This window comes from Anguilla rostrata, chromosome 3 (assembly GCF_018555375.3).
Source record: "Anguilla rostrata isolate EN2019 chromosome 3, ASM1855537v3, whole genome shotgun sequence".
NCBI lineage: Eukaryota > Metazoa > Chordata > Actinopteri > Anguilliformes > Anguillidae > Anguilla > Anguilla rostrata.
This window is the reverse complement of record NC_057935.1, coordinates 54,478,936-54,495,577: the sequence shown is the minus strand read 5'-3', so window position 1 is coordinate 54,495,577 and position 16,642 is coordinate 54,478,936. Positions and strand designations below refer to the sequence as shown.

Here is a 16,642-nt window from a genome sequence, read left to right as displayed (position 1 = left end):
GTGGGATTGAGTTTTTGCACGTCCTGTCCTAGTCACTGCTGCAGGAAGCCAGAAAGGAACATGTTCAGCAGGCCAAACATGTATGTCTCTAAGATGCAAGGACACTGTGGCTGCAGCAGCATACACAGCCAGTGTGCTGTGCTGCAGGCCTGGCTAGTGAGGGGACACAAGTACAAGTGCTTGCAGAGGAACACTTTCTAGAAACTTTAAACGTTACAAACAGGGTGCAGACAACTTACTAGCCTGAAAGAGAGAGAGAGAGAGAGAGAGAGAGAGAGAGACCTTTGATATTTCTTTAATTTAGCCACTCACGGCATCAGTAGGCCTTCTAAAATACATCCTCACACACTCATAACATTAGCTAATTTATAAAGAACAGCCTCAATACTCTGGAGCAACACAATGCACAAAAACAAATAACAACTCTTTACAATTCTTACATCCTGGGATAAATATTTCAGAGGGAGTGAAAAGAGAATATTGCTTTTGCCTGTGTGCAAAACCAGGAACTCAGCTTAAACAAGGTTAGCTTGGAGACAGACAGACGCAACCCAGACGTTTGTGATAAGAGCTATAGTTTTACCACAGAGATAAACAGAATGAATGGAAAAGACGCAAGAGAAAAGTTGATTGAGCCCGACGAGCAATGACCCCAGCTTGGCCAGTTTTTCACACGTAGCCTAGATGAGCATTTCATTGTGTGCGTTCATAATCGGCTAAGAATATCATGCAAAAACATAAATTGGGAATACGTTGCTCAATTTCAAGAACACCCCAAGGGTCTTAAGACTGATAGAATTTAGTCATCAATGGAATACCTAAGGTGATATTCAGCACTCATTGAGGCTTTATGTCGCTTATGTGGTGCTGTATAGCAAGTCTTAACACCAAAACAGAAAATTGAGAAAGCTCTGCAGCAAAGAATAGTTTATCAAAATAAAACAAATTAATACACCATCTGTCCAGCTTTCCACCAGGATTGTAATCATTATTTGATTCTTGTTAAGGTAACCAATTCGTAAGCATAGTGCGATCATTGTAGGCTTCAGATAAAGAAAGTAATTTCAAATACACCATTTGAAATCATGTAACTGAACACATTTTATTCCTGTTATCATGGCTTCATGTCACAGACTATGTATTTATTTATGTTGAGCGATGAAACTGGATGTTGGAAAAGTTGTCCTGTGGAAGGCCAAGATTTCACTTTTTTACAGTGGTTTAAACTTAAATTCTTGTTAATTTGTGCATGTACTGCATATGCACTTTATTTATAAATGCTGTAGGAATGCCATGCTAAATTACATGTAATTCTGCAAATATGTTTATGAGAAGAAAAGAGTTTAAATGGGCATTCAGTGCGTCACACATTTTTTTAATTCTGGTTGTCCTTTTCACCCCAAGGTTTTGTGGATACTAAATCCTCCTAGTTCTCCCGCTCTGTGTACAGTTCTCTGAACATGCGCCTCAGATATAACAATTCGCCTGTGACGCTTATTGGTCGTCTCAACAGGGACCTCGCGGGATAGCGAAGGCACCGACAGCCTCACTATAAAGCTCGACACTGTCCCCTCACCGGTCAGAGCGCAACGGAGCGAAATGCTCTCCATCAGACTGAGCTTCAGTGCGCGTGGTGGAGCTTAAGAGAAACCCGAACATAAACAAATGACCGCAATATAAATTTGTGAGTGAAGCGGTCAAACTACTTGAGGCTGAGAAAGTAAGGGATTCGCTGAACCACAGGAATACATAGCCTACCGTTATTCAGGGGAGAAACGAAGAAAAGAGCAACAGCGAAATAAAGAGCACAGAAGGTAAGAGACTGATTTTTAAGCGAACCCAAAAGTCTCGTAATTTGAAAACAAAAGATAAGAGAGGATCAAAATAAACTTTTAAAAAATTGGCATGTTTTTAAATGTCATTTAAATGTATACAAGAAAAATGAAAATGCGGTGGAGTTGCTACTGCACTACGGGGCATGCAGTATTCAATAAATTACCGTAATTTACAGTTGATCTCGTGATACAGAAGACACAAAATGCATCATCTTAAGATACATTATACAGACCTCTTAATATATTAAATTATTTATAATTATAGAGATTTGTATTTGTCAGGATTTCTTTTGATTTTTGAACTCGTTTTGACCAAGTAGGCTATACATATTTACAATATAAATATTTTTATTAATTAACGAGTCGATGTAGTAACCTAGCTGGGGACTATACAAAGTTGAAAAAGTTGACTTTTTACTATAAGCCGGAATTTTTTTTAAATAAAAAAAGTTGTATAAATCGCTCTGGATAAGAGCGTCTGCTGAATGCCTCTAATGTAATGTAATATAATTTGTACTGCCAAATTGCATATGCTGTAATTCCAAATTACAGCATATCACAGAATCTATCACTACCTCTTACTGTTGAAATTGTAAGTTTTAAACTGTGTTAATGGCACAGCGCTGCATATTAACATTCAGCTAATCACATTACTAAGATGTCTAGAATTTGTCTTACATTCAGCATTCAGCGCATTCTCAGAATTGCTGAAGAATTGCTTATTGTTGTTGTTGTTGTTGTTGTTTAGTTATATGGTCTATGGCCATAGAATAGGCCTATCATAAAAAAGTTTGTGATGTTTATGGCTAAGATCACTTACGGGGGAGGTAGAGAACAAACCTTTATTTGAATTAAGATTAAATTAAGAAGAAGAAAAAAAAACTTACCAAGATTCTCTGCCAACATATATGCATTTAATTTCCTGCCATTGAATGACACATATCCACCCATACTAAAAAAAAAAAAAGAACAAAATTTAATCCCTTACTAAGATCTACTTGAGTACACTGAGTACTTGAGTAAGATAACAATGTAAAATATTAAACAATGTGAACGAGTAAGATCACAACAAAATCTGACAGAGTCAGACAGATGACAGAGTCATTTCATTTTAAATATTAGCAGTTGGGTACATCTATTAAAACCACTTGACCCAAAGAACACAGAAATGATACTGCCATTATATTTGCTCTGACTTTTTAGTGTGGTCTGGTTTTGAACCCAGGTTTAATAAATAGGAACATTTCTTCTATTGATGCATATTATTGGGCTGCTATATCACAGGATGCAAGGATTCAACTCTTGGATTTTGAATTTCATTAGATTTTTGCTAATTACAAGGATTATAAAGTCAAAGTCTGAACTACTACATTTTTTGTCTGAGTATTGTGGCTTATGACCATAATCAGACACCATAGTCAAAGTCATTTCACAGTCACTGAAGATTTGTATCTGCATGTCAGAGCTTCATGAGTTTTCACAGAGCCATTTAGATTTAGCAGATGTGAAACAAAGAAGTGCATTTTTAAAGTCTGATAGATCGACTTGTCTTTAGAACATGCCTTTGGCGTCTGGTGTATTACAGATTTACACATAACAGCATAGTTTTGAAAAATAATAAAATGAAGTTTTACAGTTCTTTAATCTTGACAGTTTGAGAGTTTTTATTATTTAAAATAAGCCAGGCTGCAAATAAGCCGTCCATAGCTTTATAGATAATTTGGCAGGGTCTTTTCAACGTGACACTACTCCTTCTATTACCATGCAGCATCAGTTGTTTGTGATGGGTCTGAACATCTCCAGGCACAAATGGTGATAGAAGTAATATTTCAATTCCCATTCCCTACCCCCCAGAAAAGAGCCAGAGGCAGCCATTATTAATCAGACTGTTAATGTGTAAATTAGGTGATGGGTTGGAATGTGGAAAGCTTCAAGACTGTGTTAGAAGAAAGTCAGTTATATTAGTTACAGCTTGTTAACCCAAGCAGTGCAAAACCATGAAATGAAGACTTTCCACTTGCCTTATTTCAAGAAAAGAAAAAAGGGAATGAAACATGTCACTGTAGTGTCTGAGAAAACTAAATGATGAATCAGATTGTGGTTTTGCTACATGATGAGTGGGACAAAAATGTGCAGTGGTTTAATGATGTCAGACTGAATTAAAGTTCATAACATTTTACGCAGAACAGAGCTTCCCCCTACAGCCTTGCTGTTACACAGTAATTGCTCTGTTGATTGCAAGCAGTGTTCATTTATCCTCATTCAGACTACTGTAGACTCCTGCAGTTTTTCATGGCTATACACTAAATGGGGAGGCAACTAAAACTCTGTGGTATATGGAGGATTATATAGTCCATACCATAGCCAGAGCATGTTCAAACCGCTGTGAAATAACGTTAGCGGTTTTTACCCCCATCCACCCCATTGGGATTGGTTTCCCTCCTCACACCACCACTGTCCCACAAAGCAACACTCCATGAAAGGCAGCCCCAGTAATGTGGTGAGGCTGGAAAAAGCATTTTTTTCATGTGACGAAAGGATTTGCAAGCGTTTACACATTAATCTATACCCAAAGGAAAGGTCCTGCCAACAGGTCAGCTGCTCCTCTAACCGCAGGTGAACCAATCAAATTTTAGCTTCATGTTTGTCAGATAGCGATTTTGACCTTCCCCTGTTTGCCTCAGAGATGAAAGAGCAATGCACACATATACATGTGGAAACTTATCACAAGATTATGCTGGGTGCACTGTAAACTGGAATTCCGTGAAACACATTAAACTTTAAAAAAAAACTCCCCTGCACTATGCATTTGAACGAGAGCATAGACTGATTGTTTCAAATAATTTGTCTCCCCTGGATCACTTTGCTTTGAAGATGATTGGTTCAATTTTAGGACATCTTCACCCCCTGCTGAACTTGTCTCCAGCCAATGATATTCAGACTACTCGAACAATAGTAAAATTGAAGGGGAACATTTTCCTGAGGCTATGTGAGGACTACTTGATGAATCGATAAATGATGTCACACCTGCCCAGGCCCTCAGGGCTGCTGTTGTTTCCCATGGTGCAGTGGACTCCAGCACACAGGATGTCTGTGTCCTGCCCCTGTCCCAGTTATTACACTCTAGTTGGGCACTGACCTCCACAGCGTTAGGCCAGAGACCGAGGTCAGCGTGACAAATTAACCGCTTTCCTGGCATGTGTCCCCGACTCTGACCCCTATTGTCCATTCATTTGTCGTAAAAAGAACAGGAACAAATTAGCCTTATGTGAAACAAATGTTTGATGTTCATTTTGCATCGTTTGCACTGAGAGCATTACGCAATAACTATTCAAATGCAATACTGACTTGTGATTGCCTGAATTGAGAAAAACAATGTTATATAGGTATTCGGCCGACACAACAGAACTGATTATAAAGTTAAACTGAGGAGATTATTGGAGAACGAGCAATGCCGCAGATCAATTTAAATGTGGTTTGTCATTTTTTCTTTTAAAAATTGCCTAGTAAATGTAATTCATATGAGGCTTTTGCTCTGTTTCATAATTTCAGTTTATAGAAACCTGAATGTCCATCTGCCATTGCTGTCTTAAAATTCTTCTTCTCCTCTCTTACTCAAGCCTGTGCAAATCACACCCCCCTCCCCTCAACATAATTGCCAGAACTCAACACCCATCACTTGTTACACTGTAAGCATATTGTGATATTTTACCCTATCCAGACAAAACTCTGTGTATTGTAGGATTGCTGGGGAGGGGGTATGTATTTATATTTTCTATAAAGAACATTTCTTTTGGATTAAAAAATTCCAAGCAAAAAATCTTTATCGATATTTAAAAAATCACCATAGCCTACCAAGCAATCCAATAATGATCCCTTATATGAATTATCATTACTCACATGCTTGCTTTGAACGTTTCCAGTTTCATGATGAAACTACAAATTCAGACAGTACTGTGAAGGGAAAGACTGCAGCATGTCCAAATGGACTTTTTTCCACTTCCAACAGAAGACTGCTGGCATTGCAGACTTTCTGGATTTCAACTGTGCATAACTGATGGAAATAGCCCGATGAAGATGGTTAACATTTCAGTTTTAAGCTCTGTACTACCAACTGCGGTCTGAAATAATCTTTTTTTTTGTTGTTAAAAATGTGTACAAGGAAACCAATTACTTATCGATTTATCAATCTAGCTCTCCAATTATACAGCCTTTGCACAGCTTATGGAAAGAAGATTTATAGGCAATTTATGTACAATATGTTGGTAATGTAGTCTTAAACAAAAAAATGAAGAAAAATAAATAACATATTAAAAACATTTATAAAGACAACAATAGGAAATGACTGTTGAACGCCTCAAACATTTTGGAAAGCAACATACTTGTTACATACACAATGTTTCTTTTCAACAGTTTTATTGCATTTTTTCCAGTACCTCTACATTATAAAGTACAGCAACAGAAGTTCAAATGCAAAGCTTTATGTTTTGAGGGGTGAGTAGTTTCATTTGGTGGAAGTTTGCTCAGGTATCAGAGAGGTACCATAGCAGGAAGCTAGGGGCTCCATCAGTCCCTTTGGTGTGAGGGTGGAGAAGGAGGAAATTGTGTAGAATCAGCTTTTCTGGAGCTGGAAACACCCCTGACTGAAAGACAGAGCCTGAGTGCAGTGGGTCTGGCAGCCAGGTGGCTGCTGATAGTATTGTTTTCACACACTTTTTTGATAGAATGGACAAGACACAGAACAAATTTACCAGGGGACCAGTTCTGTTGGTCTTTGATAAGCAGGATATAGCCTGTGGTGCTTTTTAATGATATGAAACGGTGAGATCTTCCTGTATCGTAGTGTGCCTCCCTGCTTCCCACAGCAAAAAAAAAAATCCTTATCCTAAGCATTATATTTCTAGATGCCCAGCAGAGTTTGTGTTTCTGCTGCGGAGAATATGTCAGTGATCAGATCAGTGGCCAGCTATTCAATTCAAAGCAAAGAGCAAGCTATTGAATTCAAAGCAAAGAGCAAGCATGTGACCGCTGATAACCCTCCAAAGAGAGCCTCGGGAACTTCAGACAAACAATGTGTATCTCATGACCATCATCATGGGAGCAATCCATTAACACACCCAGTCCCTACAGGCAGACTAGCATGTATCCGACATGGAAGAGAAAAGGAGTGATTATACGGAAAATCTAACTCTCTTCAAACTAACAGCACGTGAGAATACTATTTACTGTCTGTTAAAGCTTAAAGACAGGACACATTGATTCTCTCTGAAAGTAATTCCACATATTTCTGCAGTGAAGTTATACTGTATAATTTGCATTTGTGTCGCTGTAAGTATGGCTAAGTGGAGTCCTATATTAAGCCAATACTGAAAAGACTGCAGTGAAGTTCGATTTAGTTTAGAAATAATTCACCTAAATTACTTTGAGTTCTCCTAGTTAGTACAGCTTAACTTGTACAAATGTGTAGTAAAAACACATTTATTTACTAATGTTAATAAATCTGCTTATCAGAGCAATGAGCATTAGATGATAAACTAGATGACCAGTTATTTCAATGTGGAATGTTCTGGAGCTACAGCTCCATAAAAGCACTATCAGCACTCCAGAAAAAGTACTGGTGTGACTTTCAGGTGCACCAGATTCCACTTAGGACAGCACTGCAAGAGAGATTCATAAAAGGGGTTGGCAGGGCAGGATAAGTGTAGGCTATATGATGATAGGTCTGTCCATTGGTGGCAACAAACTCAGTGGTCAGGAGAGGGTATAAGTTGGGGTGTACAGCTTGTCATTTGACGGTGTCTCTATGTAAAAAGATGCTACTTTAATTGGTGATGGACAGATTGAAGAGGAGAGTCACACATGTGTTGACATTGACTTAAGTCCCACCTTTTCAAACTGCATCTTGGGCCCATCAAACCAGACTCACTTCTCTCTCCTCTGCTAGATTCACTGATCTTCAACCACCTCCTTCCTGGCATTTTTTTGTAATTAAATGAGCTCTTTTACTGTGAGGTTGTATTAATATTTTAGTATCAGTAATGCACTTATGCTTGACTGTAAGTTGGTCTGAGTGAAATACGTAATAAATGGATAGATAATTAAAAGTAAATGTGCCATGCCAGTAAGTAATTGCATCAGCTGTGTAAATTGTTCAGTAAGACCACGTTACTGTTTTGCTTTGTCTACAGATCAGTAAGAAGTGACTGTGGGTAGGTCTTCCCCTCCTTGGCTGAGCAGAATGAAGTCTCAGGTGCTGCTGGTCCTGCTCTTCGCTACCTGTGCAGGGGCCACACGCTTCACTCGGGACAGCACCCAGAGGAGCACCCTGGAGGCTCCCATCGGAGCAGTCGCCCCGGCAGGGAACAGCTCCGCCCCCGAGAACCTCCCAACCAGGCTGGCCCCACCCCGGGGCCCCTTCCCACCCATGTGCGTTAAGCCCATCGAGATCAAGGAAGCCTTCAAGTACATCAACACGGTGGTGTCCTGCCTGATATTCGTGGTGGGCATCATCGGGAACTCCACCCTGCTGCGCATTATCTACAAGAACAAGTGCATGAGGAACGGTCCCAACGTGCTCATAGCCAGCCTGGCCCTGGGGGATCTGCTGTACATCCTCATTGCCATACCCATCAATGTCTTCAAGGTGAGCCCACATGTCTGGCAGAGCTGGGGCAGAGTGAAGGGTCACAGCCTGAAACCTGTCAGTCTCTCCTCATCATGATCACAACTATTCTGTTGTCTTTTAAACCCTTTGAGGTGTAAGATCACAAATATGTGATTATAATATTCTTAAGTGAATATTCTAATGCTGATGTAAGAATCACTAATGGTTACTGAAAGCAATGGAGTTCTATAACACTGACTTAGAATTTTGAAAAGAATATTCCAAAAGTCTACTCTTCAAAGGGTTAAATGGATTTCAGTGTGGCAAAGGCCTTAATACGGTACAGCAGGCAGAAGCTGCTTTGGTAAGTTCCAGAAAAGTTTTGATGAGTTCTGTGCTGCTCCTGTGTGTTGGATATTAGATGCATATTGGCCTGGGAAAGTTCCAGAGGCAGAGCTCCGAACTCTGGCTGCTGTCTGGATGGTGGACCTGCTGTCCATTTGATTGAGTGGATGCCTGATCCCCAGCCTCTGTTCCCTGCAGCTCAATCAAATAGGGACAGAATGGGTAGAGCCAATCTGCCCTCACCTCCTCTCTAGTGCTAGGAGCTGTGATAGGGCTGTCTATATACTGCTGCTGCTTCCAGTTACAGGGCAGTCAGACCAATAGCCCTATATCAGACTGATGTCCTATGAGCTGGCATGCATAATCTCAGGAAAACTAGTCATAAGAGGTTTCATTCCAACAAACGGGCAAGCTACTGGACAGCATCGCTCATATGCACTGAAGCACTGCAACAACAAAACTAGACTTTTAAGTGATTATTTTAATGAAAGAGTGTCTGTCCAGTGTCTGTGTCATGCTGCTGTGGGGAATCCCCCCCCCCCCACATCCTGCTGCGCATTGTCCCTCTGTCCCACTGTCTGAACAACACCCCCCTCCCCCTCCTCCCCAGGGCAGACACACAGTTCGACCAGCAGGGCAGGTCCCAATGTGATGACCGCAAGCATCTGAATTCAGTTTTATATGAGCACATTCTGCCTGGCAGGCACTTGCACGTAAATTGAGAGTCACAAGGAGAAAAAATACAACAGGAAACAAACCATGTCTTTGACAAAATAACCAGATGTTTCTTCCATGCTGAACACATAAAAGTGGAACCCTGCTGAACTGGAGTGGTGTATACTGTGGGCTTACGTTAATTACTTAAATATCTACTTGTTTATTTAGACATTTATTTGCTTGTTTGACAGACACTCTGATTTTCTAGTCGCTGACTGAAAATTCGCAACTACATTTCAAAATAAATCTATTATTTTATCCTCTGGATGGATTTGGCTTAGACTCTACTTGGCTTTAGGCTTCCAAGACAAACTGACCATCTGTCATGTGCTTTTCAAGGGAAAAACTGATTATTTGTCTGCACATTACCTATGTGTTTGCTATCATATTCTTGGAGAGTTACCATTGTGCACATGATATTAGCCTTAGAACCAATTAATTGATTAAGAGCTTAGGTCCACATCTCTTGATCCATTAGCTTTTTGGCATTGTCTTGATGTCACCTCTCTCCTGCCCCTAGCTACTGGCAGAGGACTGGCCGTTCGGGGTCCATGTTTGTAAGCTGGTGCCCTTCATCCAGAAAGCTTCAGTAGGCATCACTGTGCTGAGCCTGTGTGCCTTAAGTATCGACCGGTAAGAAAATTCTCAAACCATCGTCATCATCACGCCTGGAACTGAGACATCATTGATAGATTACAACTCCAAATATGAGAGATGCATTTAACAAGTGGATAGCATCAGATCCAGCAAACAGATTCAGGGTTTAAAGGAATATACTGAAACAGAAAGCACGAACCACCAAAAAATATATAGTTTTGGAGGAATTCCGAAGGAATTTTAAGCATTCAGAACAACCAAAGATTGCATACTATGAAGACATAGGAAGACAACAGTCCAGTTCTCTGATATATAATATTGTAGCACTAAATAGCCCGTAGGAATGAGTGTGTGAGTGAATGGTGTGTGTCTCCTGTGCTGGATTGGCAACAATGTAGAGGGTGTATCCCTGCCTTTTGCCCAGTGCATGCTGGGATAGGATATAACCCCTGCAACCCTGACCAGGAATAAGCATGTTACATAAAGGATGAATGGATGGATGGATGGATGGATGGATGAAGTCAATTAAAATTTGATTCCATTGATATGAGTCCTACACTATAGGCTATATATCCTTATGGCCATTTATTGCAAATGTTTCCATACTGTAAAATGCTGGGTAGGGCACAGTGGTTAGGTGCAGCAGCATGCTGACCTGCCCTTTCCTGATTGCAGGTATCATGCGGTGACATCATGGAGCCGGGTGAAGGGCATGGGCATTCCACTGTGGAAGACTGTAGAGGTGATCCTGATCTGGCTGGTTGCCGTGGTGCTGGCCGTGCCTGAGGCTCTGGCATTTGATATGATGGAGATGTCATACCGCGGGAGCAAGTTACGCATATGCTTACTGCACCCTCAACAGAACACGCCCTTCATGAAGGTAGGGCCTGGAACCACCCAAATGCAGTTACACACACATGCAGACACAGACTCTCACATACACACATACTCATGCACTCACACATGTGCAAACACATTCATGCTCATGCTTACTTGTATTTGTATAATTACATCACAGAGCAACAAAGAGCTACTGGATCTCAACCTGTATAAGGATGTGATCCATTCATTTTGTTTCACTAAGTTGGTTGTGTGTCAGAGGAAAGAAGTAAAATTCTTGCCAACATTGCTTCACTTGGAAAATGAGCAAATGATACAACTCCATGAACCTGGAGAACCACAGTCGGATCGACATTGGTGACCATCAACGATCAGGGAAAGCCCAGACACACGTACCTCCTCTCCTGTGGAACACATCATACCAGCTGCCACAGGAGTGCCCTTCATGTGCAGCTGGTACTGGCCTCATGCCATATGGCAGTGGTGTCAAACTCGTGCCATGGAGGGCCGTGTGTATGCAGGTTTTCATTCCAGCCTCAGATCTTGATTATATAATTAGTTAAATTATTTGCTGAATTAGGGATGCAGGTTTGTGCACAATGGTGACCCGACGTCTATGGTGACCCGCATTGTCTAAATAAAAATGTTCTTATATTCTGTGCTTCAATGCAGTTAAACGCATATGGCTGAATGAGTAATTGGACTCAATTAAGGCAGCATTAATTGGTTGGAATGAAAACCTGCATACACACGGCCCTCCATGGCACGAGTTTGACACCACTGCCATATGGTCTCTCTCTCTCTCTCTCTCTCTCTCTCTCTCTATCTCTGAAACCTACCCTTGATGTCACACATTAAGTTGTGTAATATGTAGAGTAGCAGTGTGATGCAGGGGCCAAGGGAGTGGTCTATAGATTTGAATGTCCACTACTACTGCTGTACTGTTTTTGTATCTTTCTTCAAGCTGGATAACCTTGCTTCAGTGTGCAGTGTGATAGTGTATTTTTTACATCAGAACTCTGAGACGTTCTACATTTAGAAAGTCCTGCAGTTATGTACATGGGTGGCAGCTTTGTTTCACTTTGCAGTTTTATCAGGACGCTAAGGACTGGTGGCTGTTCGGCTTCTACTTCTGCCTGCCGTTGGCGTGCACAGGCGTCTTCTACACCCTGATGTCCTGCGAGATGCTGAGCCGCAAGAAAGGGATGCGCATTGCCCTCAATGACCACATGAAGCAGGTATACACCCGCTCTCTCTTGTTCAAAACGCACAGGGCCCTTGGGCCAATCCAATTAAAAGGAACGTATGGTGTGAGGAAGTGCAACACTTTTTCGTGTACTGTAAATGTGTAGCATTTTTGATGAGTCAGGATAGAGGTCATAGGAGTTTACAGAAACAGGACCCTGGCTTGCAAGAATGGAAACTGTCAAAATTACAGTGATAAATAGGGCCTACTCTCAGCTTAGAAGTCTTCTGGGACTTTTTAAATTTCTTTTTAAAAATAAGCCATTGTACCCATGATAAACCCTCACAGTATTTAGGATATTTTTCTATCATAAGAAGCCACATCCTGGATATAGAATTTCCCTTTATCTGTTTGACTTGGGCCCCAACTACTGCAAAGGTCTCTTTCTTTGTCCAGTATTTACAAGACATTATTGCCTTAATCAACTGCACGTCTTTTCATCCCCTTCCAGCCGCACTGGAGAGCTCAGGGTTTTGGCTTCCAGTCAGTTCCTCATTTCACAATGGTTTGGTTATGATGGATGCACATGATGAGCACGCACACACGCACACACGCGCTCACACACATACATACACACACAAAAAGACTTCTTTGAAAGACCGAGAACTTCAAATGTATTTGTTCCCTGGGAGCTTTCTTTTTGAGCTGATAATGGTGAAACAGATAAATCAGCTCACAGCTCTGGTACTGCAATCCCCATAAGCAAATAAGGAAGCCCCTTAACACATATCTAGTAAGTTTAATATAAACAGACTGATGAAATGTGGCCTCAGTCAGGGCGAAAATTTACTATGGATTTACCTTTATGACGCAACTGGGTCTTTGGGGCTGGAAGGCACTCTTTGGTCATTGAAAAGGTTCCATGTCCAAATTTCCAAATAGCTATCCAAATTCTTGAAATATAATACTCAAGACAGTGATACTTTTTTTCAAGAGGGTTGTTTATATTATCTTAATCTTGTAGACTTGCTGTAGCAGGGACTGGTTAGTTCATGTGCTCTGTGATGCAGCCACTTGCTGCTGCTGCTTGCGCTTGTTTAAACATGTGTTACAGTATGTTGAATCCATACATCATCAAATCTTATTAACAAAATATTTTAATGAAAGTGGGTCTTTAAGATACTAAAATCTCAATATCCAGATCAGGATAAGGAAAGATTGTTCCAGAGGGCATGCCATGAAGTTTTGACTTGCGGACTGGTTGGGGCAGTTCAGCTCATTCACCTTTTTACTGACCATCGTGTCCCATTGTACCTTTCACCAGCGTAGAGAAGTGGCCAAAACAGTCTTCTGCCTGGTGGTGATCTTCGCTCTCTGTTGGCTACCCCTCCACCTCAGCCGTATTTTGAAAAAGACCATATACGACCAGAATGACCCTAACCGATGTGAACTCCTCAGGTAAGTATGCAAACTCTGGATCTATCCAAGCTTTCTTAGAAGGCACCTTTGCTTGGTTCAGGGAAAGCATTTGTTTGACCAGTATTGGATTTACATATAACTTGGATGTATGCTGTATCTGCAACACTAATTGTTTTCAAGGGCAGTAATAAAATAATTGTTCTTGTTTTGTGCTGAATAGTTTTAAATACAGATGTGTTTTCCATAAAAAAACACTATATCAGACTTGATGTAAAGCAGGCTGGATTTGGGGAAAGTTATTCAGATATGTGTGGAATAGCATTGCTGTCAATGCATTTTTCTCCAGAAACCCCAGTGGAATTTGGAGTACAGGGCCTGGGAATAAGTATCCATCTACACCTTACTAACCCATCTCTCTGTTCTCCAAAGTTTCCTACTGGTGATAGATTACATTGGCATCAACATGGCATCCCTTAACTCCTGCATCAACCCTGTGGCACTCTATTTTGTCAGTCAGAAGTTTAAGAACTGCTTCAAGGTAAGACAAGGGGGAAGAGACTTTTTATAGCCTTTTGTATGACATTAATTCAGTCATTAAAGCACAGCATCCAGCATGAGGTTGTAATAGATACTTCTTAAGTAACATACAAACAGCACATTCTTCTAGGGAAAACTCAACATGTTATGGCTGGTTTTTGAAATTGGATATTATCAGAGAGGTCAAGTGAGTCCTTAAAAATATTTGAAATTTATTAAACTAATATAAAATTTCAGGATTTTTATTCCACTGCCATTAAACTAGCATCCCATAAGGAGAATGTCTTTCATTGTGAGTTTTTAATATTTTCACATTTTTAGAGAATTGGCAGGATTTGTGTTGTGGACTGTTACCAGTAATGCTATGTTCAGAGAGAAAAGTCCCAATTTGATTAAGTGAAATTGCCAGAAGTATCTTTGTATTTATCATCTGTGTCTATTGAAAAAATCCGTGGAAAGATCCAACAAGTCAATTAGGACAAGAATTCCATGGATTTACACTATAATTTTGGCCTCTCTTCTCTAGTCTTGTCTGTGCTGCTGGTGCCAGAGGAAATCGAGGGATCTCTCCCCGATAGATGAGAGGGGCTCCGGGGTTCGCTGGAAGGGGTACTGCCGTGAGAATGGCCTGGACTGGACCAGCTCCCGGTCGAGCCAGAAGTTCAGCTCCTCTTAAGGGCCCAGCGCTCCTGGCGGCTGGACGGACACACAGCCAGGCCAACTCCGGCCACCTTTTGGGGCTCAGCCCTCACTCACTGTGACTCCCTCAGTGAAGAGGGGGCTCCCGTTAAGCCAGATGGATTACCGCCATCCTGGACTGGACTCACCGTGGGAAGGAAGGCATATGAAGAGGAGCCACCATTTAAAACTGTATAAATGTATTTACTCCCCCAAGGCAAGGCTTATACTAGTACTCCAGTGGGAAAATATGACTTTGACAGTGTTTTTTTATTTTCCCTTGCCCATTAAGTGCTTATGAAAACTGTGACAATGATAAACACACTTATGGAAAATAATAACTTATTTGCACGCTGACCCGTCCACCTCCTCGCGCTTACACTCGCATACATAAAACAATGTGTTGCTCACATACTTGTATCAAGCTCAGCCCGAGTCTATATAAATCTTCTAAAATCAGCCCTTCAACTGTGACATCATCAGCATGGGATGAACAGTCTTGTTTATCTGCTTCCTGTAGTATGGACAATCTACCCTGGGAGGTCATGGATCACACTTCAGAGTGAAACAATGGACATTTTGTGTCAAGTAGCATTTAGCAGGGAGGGAATAGCAGCAGCAGTGGTCGTTTCATGGAGCACACCTTCAAAATATCTCCGCTTAATGAAACTAGATTTGAAGGTTCCAACAGACACACTGCTTTTCCTCTGCAGATTCTTCCATAACCCTTGTAATGGTACAAAATTGCTTTATGTGCTTTTTTTGTGTACGTTATCTTAGTATCTTATAAGTCTTATACTGTAAATAAATATAAAAGAACATGACAATGAGATTTATCAAGGGCAAATGTAATTATGATAATCTGATTATACCTCTTGTTCAAGAATACATTATTTTTGGCTGGACTGCAACAGCGGGGCCAGCCCTATAAACGCGAATGTCTGTGATTGAGTCACTGAGTGATGAAGTTACACCGCGCATGTCTGTGACTGAGTGATGAAGTTACACCATTGGTCGGCCGGTTTGGTCCAGCCATATACTAGGTTTTGACCTGGTCTTGTTTAATAAGATCAGAAAGTGTGTTTTTTGGCATTTATTGTTAGTACTTGTTGTGTCTGCCTTTCACCTTGATTACTGCCTTCACTCTGCTTGGCTTTGATTCCACCAGCTTATGCAAAATCTCATCTTCCATTTCATCCCAGCTCTTCCCATAGATGATCTCTTGATGTTGATTGGTGTTTGGCTTTTTCCCTCTTCAACTGCTCCCATGGATGTTCTTTTGGGTTCAGGACTGCCGACTATGGGAGGAATGCCATCCTAACAAGCTCTCATTCTTCTCAATAATGTATTGAATAAAAAGTGTAATCGGAGTATCATAATTGCATTATTCCTTGATAAATAATGAAAACAACCAGGAATTGGTAGTATGCTTGGACTTTTGGTCCCCATTTTATATATATTTGATTTTGTGTCAAATTTGCCTCTGTGGGGTGAGAGGGTATGCATATGTATATGTCAATTTAAAAGCATTGCATTGCCAGAAATACATGTACCAAGTTTCTATTCTCCAAAAGTCATTGTCTTTTCATATTTGCAAGGCTTTTTTATACAATATCTAGTTGGTCAATATGCAGCAAATAAATACTATTTTATCACATTTTGGTCTCAGACTTTCTTTTTCCCCCAATTATGCACAAATCGTATTTCACCAGTTTAAGTGCATTATGGAAAATGAGCCAAGTGCTCCTGCAGATGGTAAACAGATCCAGCCTCTCTGTGACACGGTAACTCAATCGATAAAGTCCACGCAAATATGCACCATGCAACCTTGAGCGATTAGCAGTTTGCACTGAAAAAAGCTAAATGAGCATTAAAAAAAAGGTC

At 40.8% G+C, this 16,642-nt stretch overlaps 1 protein-coding gene across 1 annotated transcript; it reads left to right on the top strand.

The window, feature by feature from the left end:
* Nucleotides 1–1,509: 1,509 nt before the first annotated feature.
* LOC135251164 (endothelin receptor type B-like) lies at nt 1,510–16,415 on the top strand. Its single transcript, XM_064328320.1, has 8 exons — nt 1,510–1,814; nt 8,024–8,478; nt 10,022–10,134; nt 10,774–10,978; nt 12,027–12,176; nt 13,449–13,582; nt 13,973–14,081; nt 14,607–16,415. The coding sequence occupies exons 2-8, from the start codon at nt 8,074–8,076 to the stop codon at nt 14,754–14,756; spliced, it is 1,266 nt and encodes a 421-aa protein (XP_064184390.1). The 5' UTR covers nt 1,510–1,814; nt 8,024–8,073; the 3' UTR covers nt 14,757–16,415.
* Nucleotides 16,416–16,642: the final 227 nt, after the last annotated feature.

Bases quoted from the DNA above. Each gene is read 5' to 3' on its own strand.
- LOC135251164 (XM_064328320.1), top strand. From the start codon at position 8,074: ATGAAGTCTCAGGTGCTGCTGGTCCTGCTCTTCGCTACCTGTGCAGGG. The intron at 10,979-12,026 runs GTAGGGCCTGGA...TTCACTTTGCAG, and splicing joins AGAACACGCCCTTCATGAAG to TTTTATCAGGACGCTAAGGA. The intron at 12,177-13,448 runs GTATACACCCGC...ACCTTTCACCAG, and splicing joins TCAATGACCACATGAAGCAG to CGTAGAGAAGTGGCCAAAAC.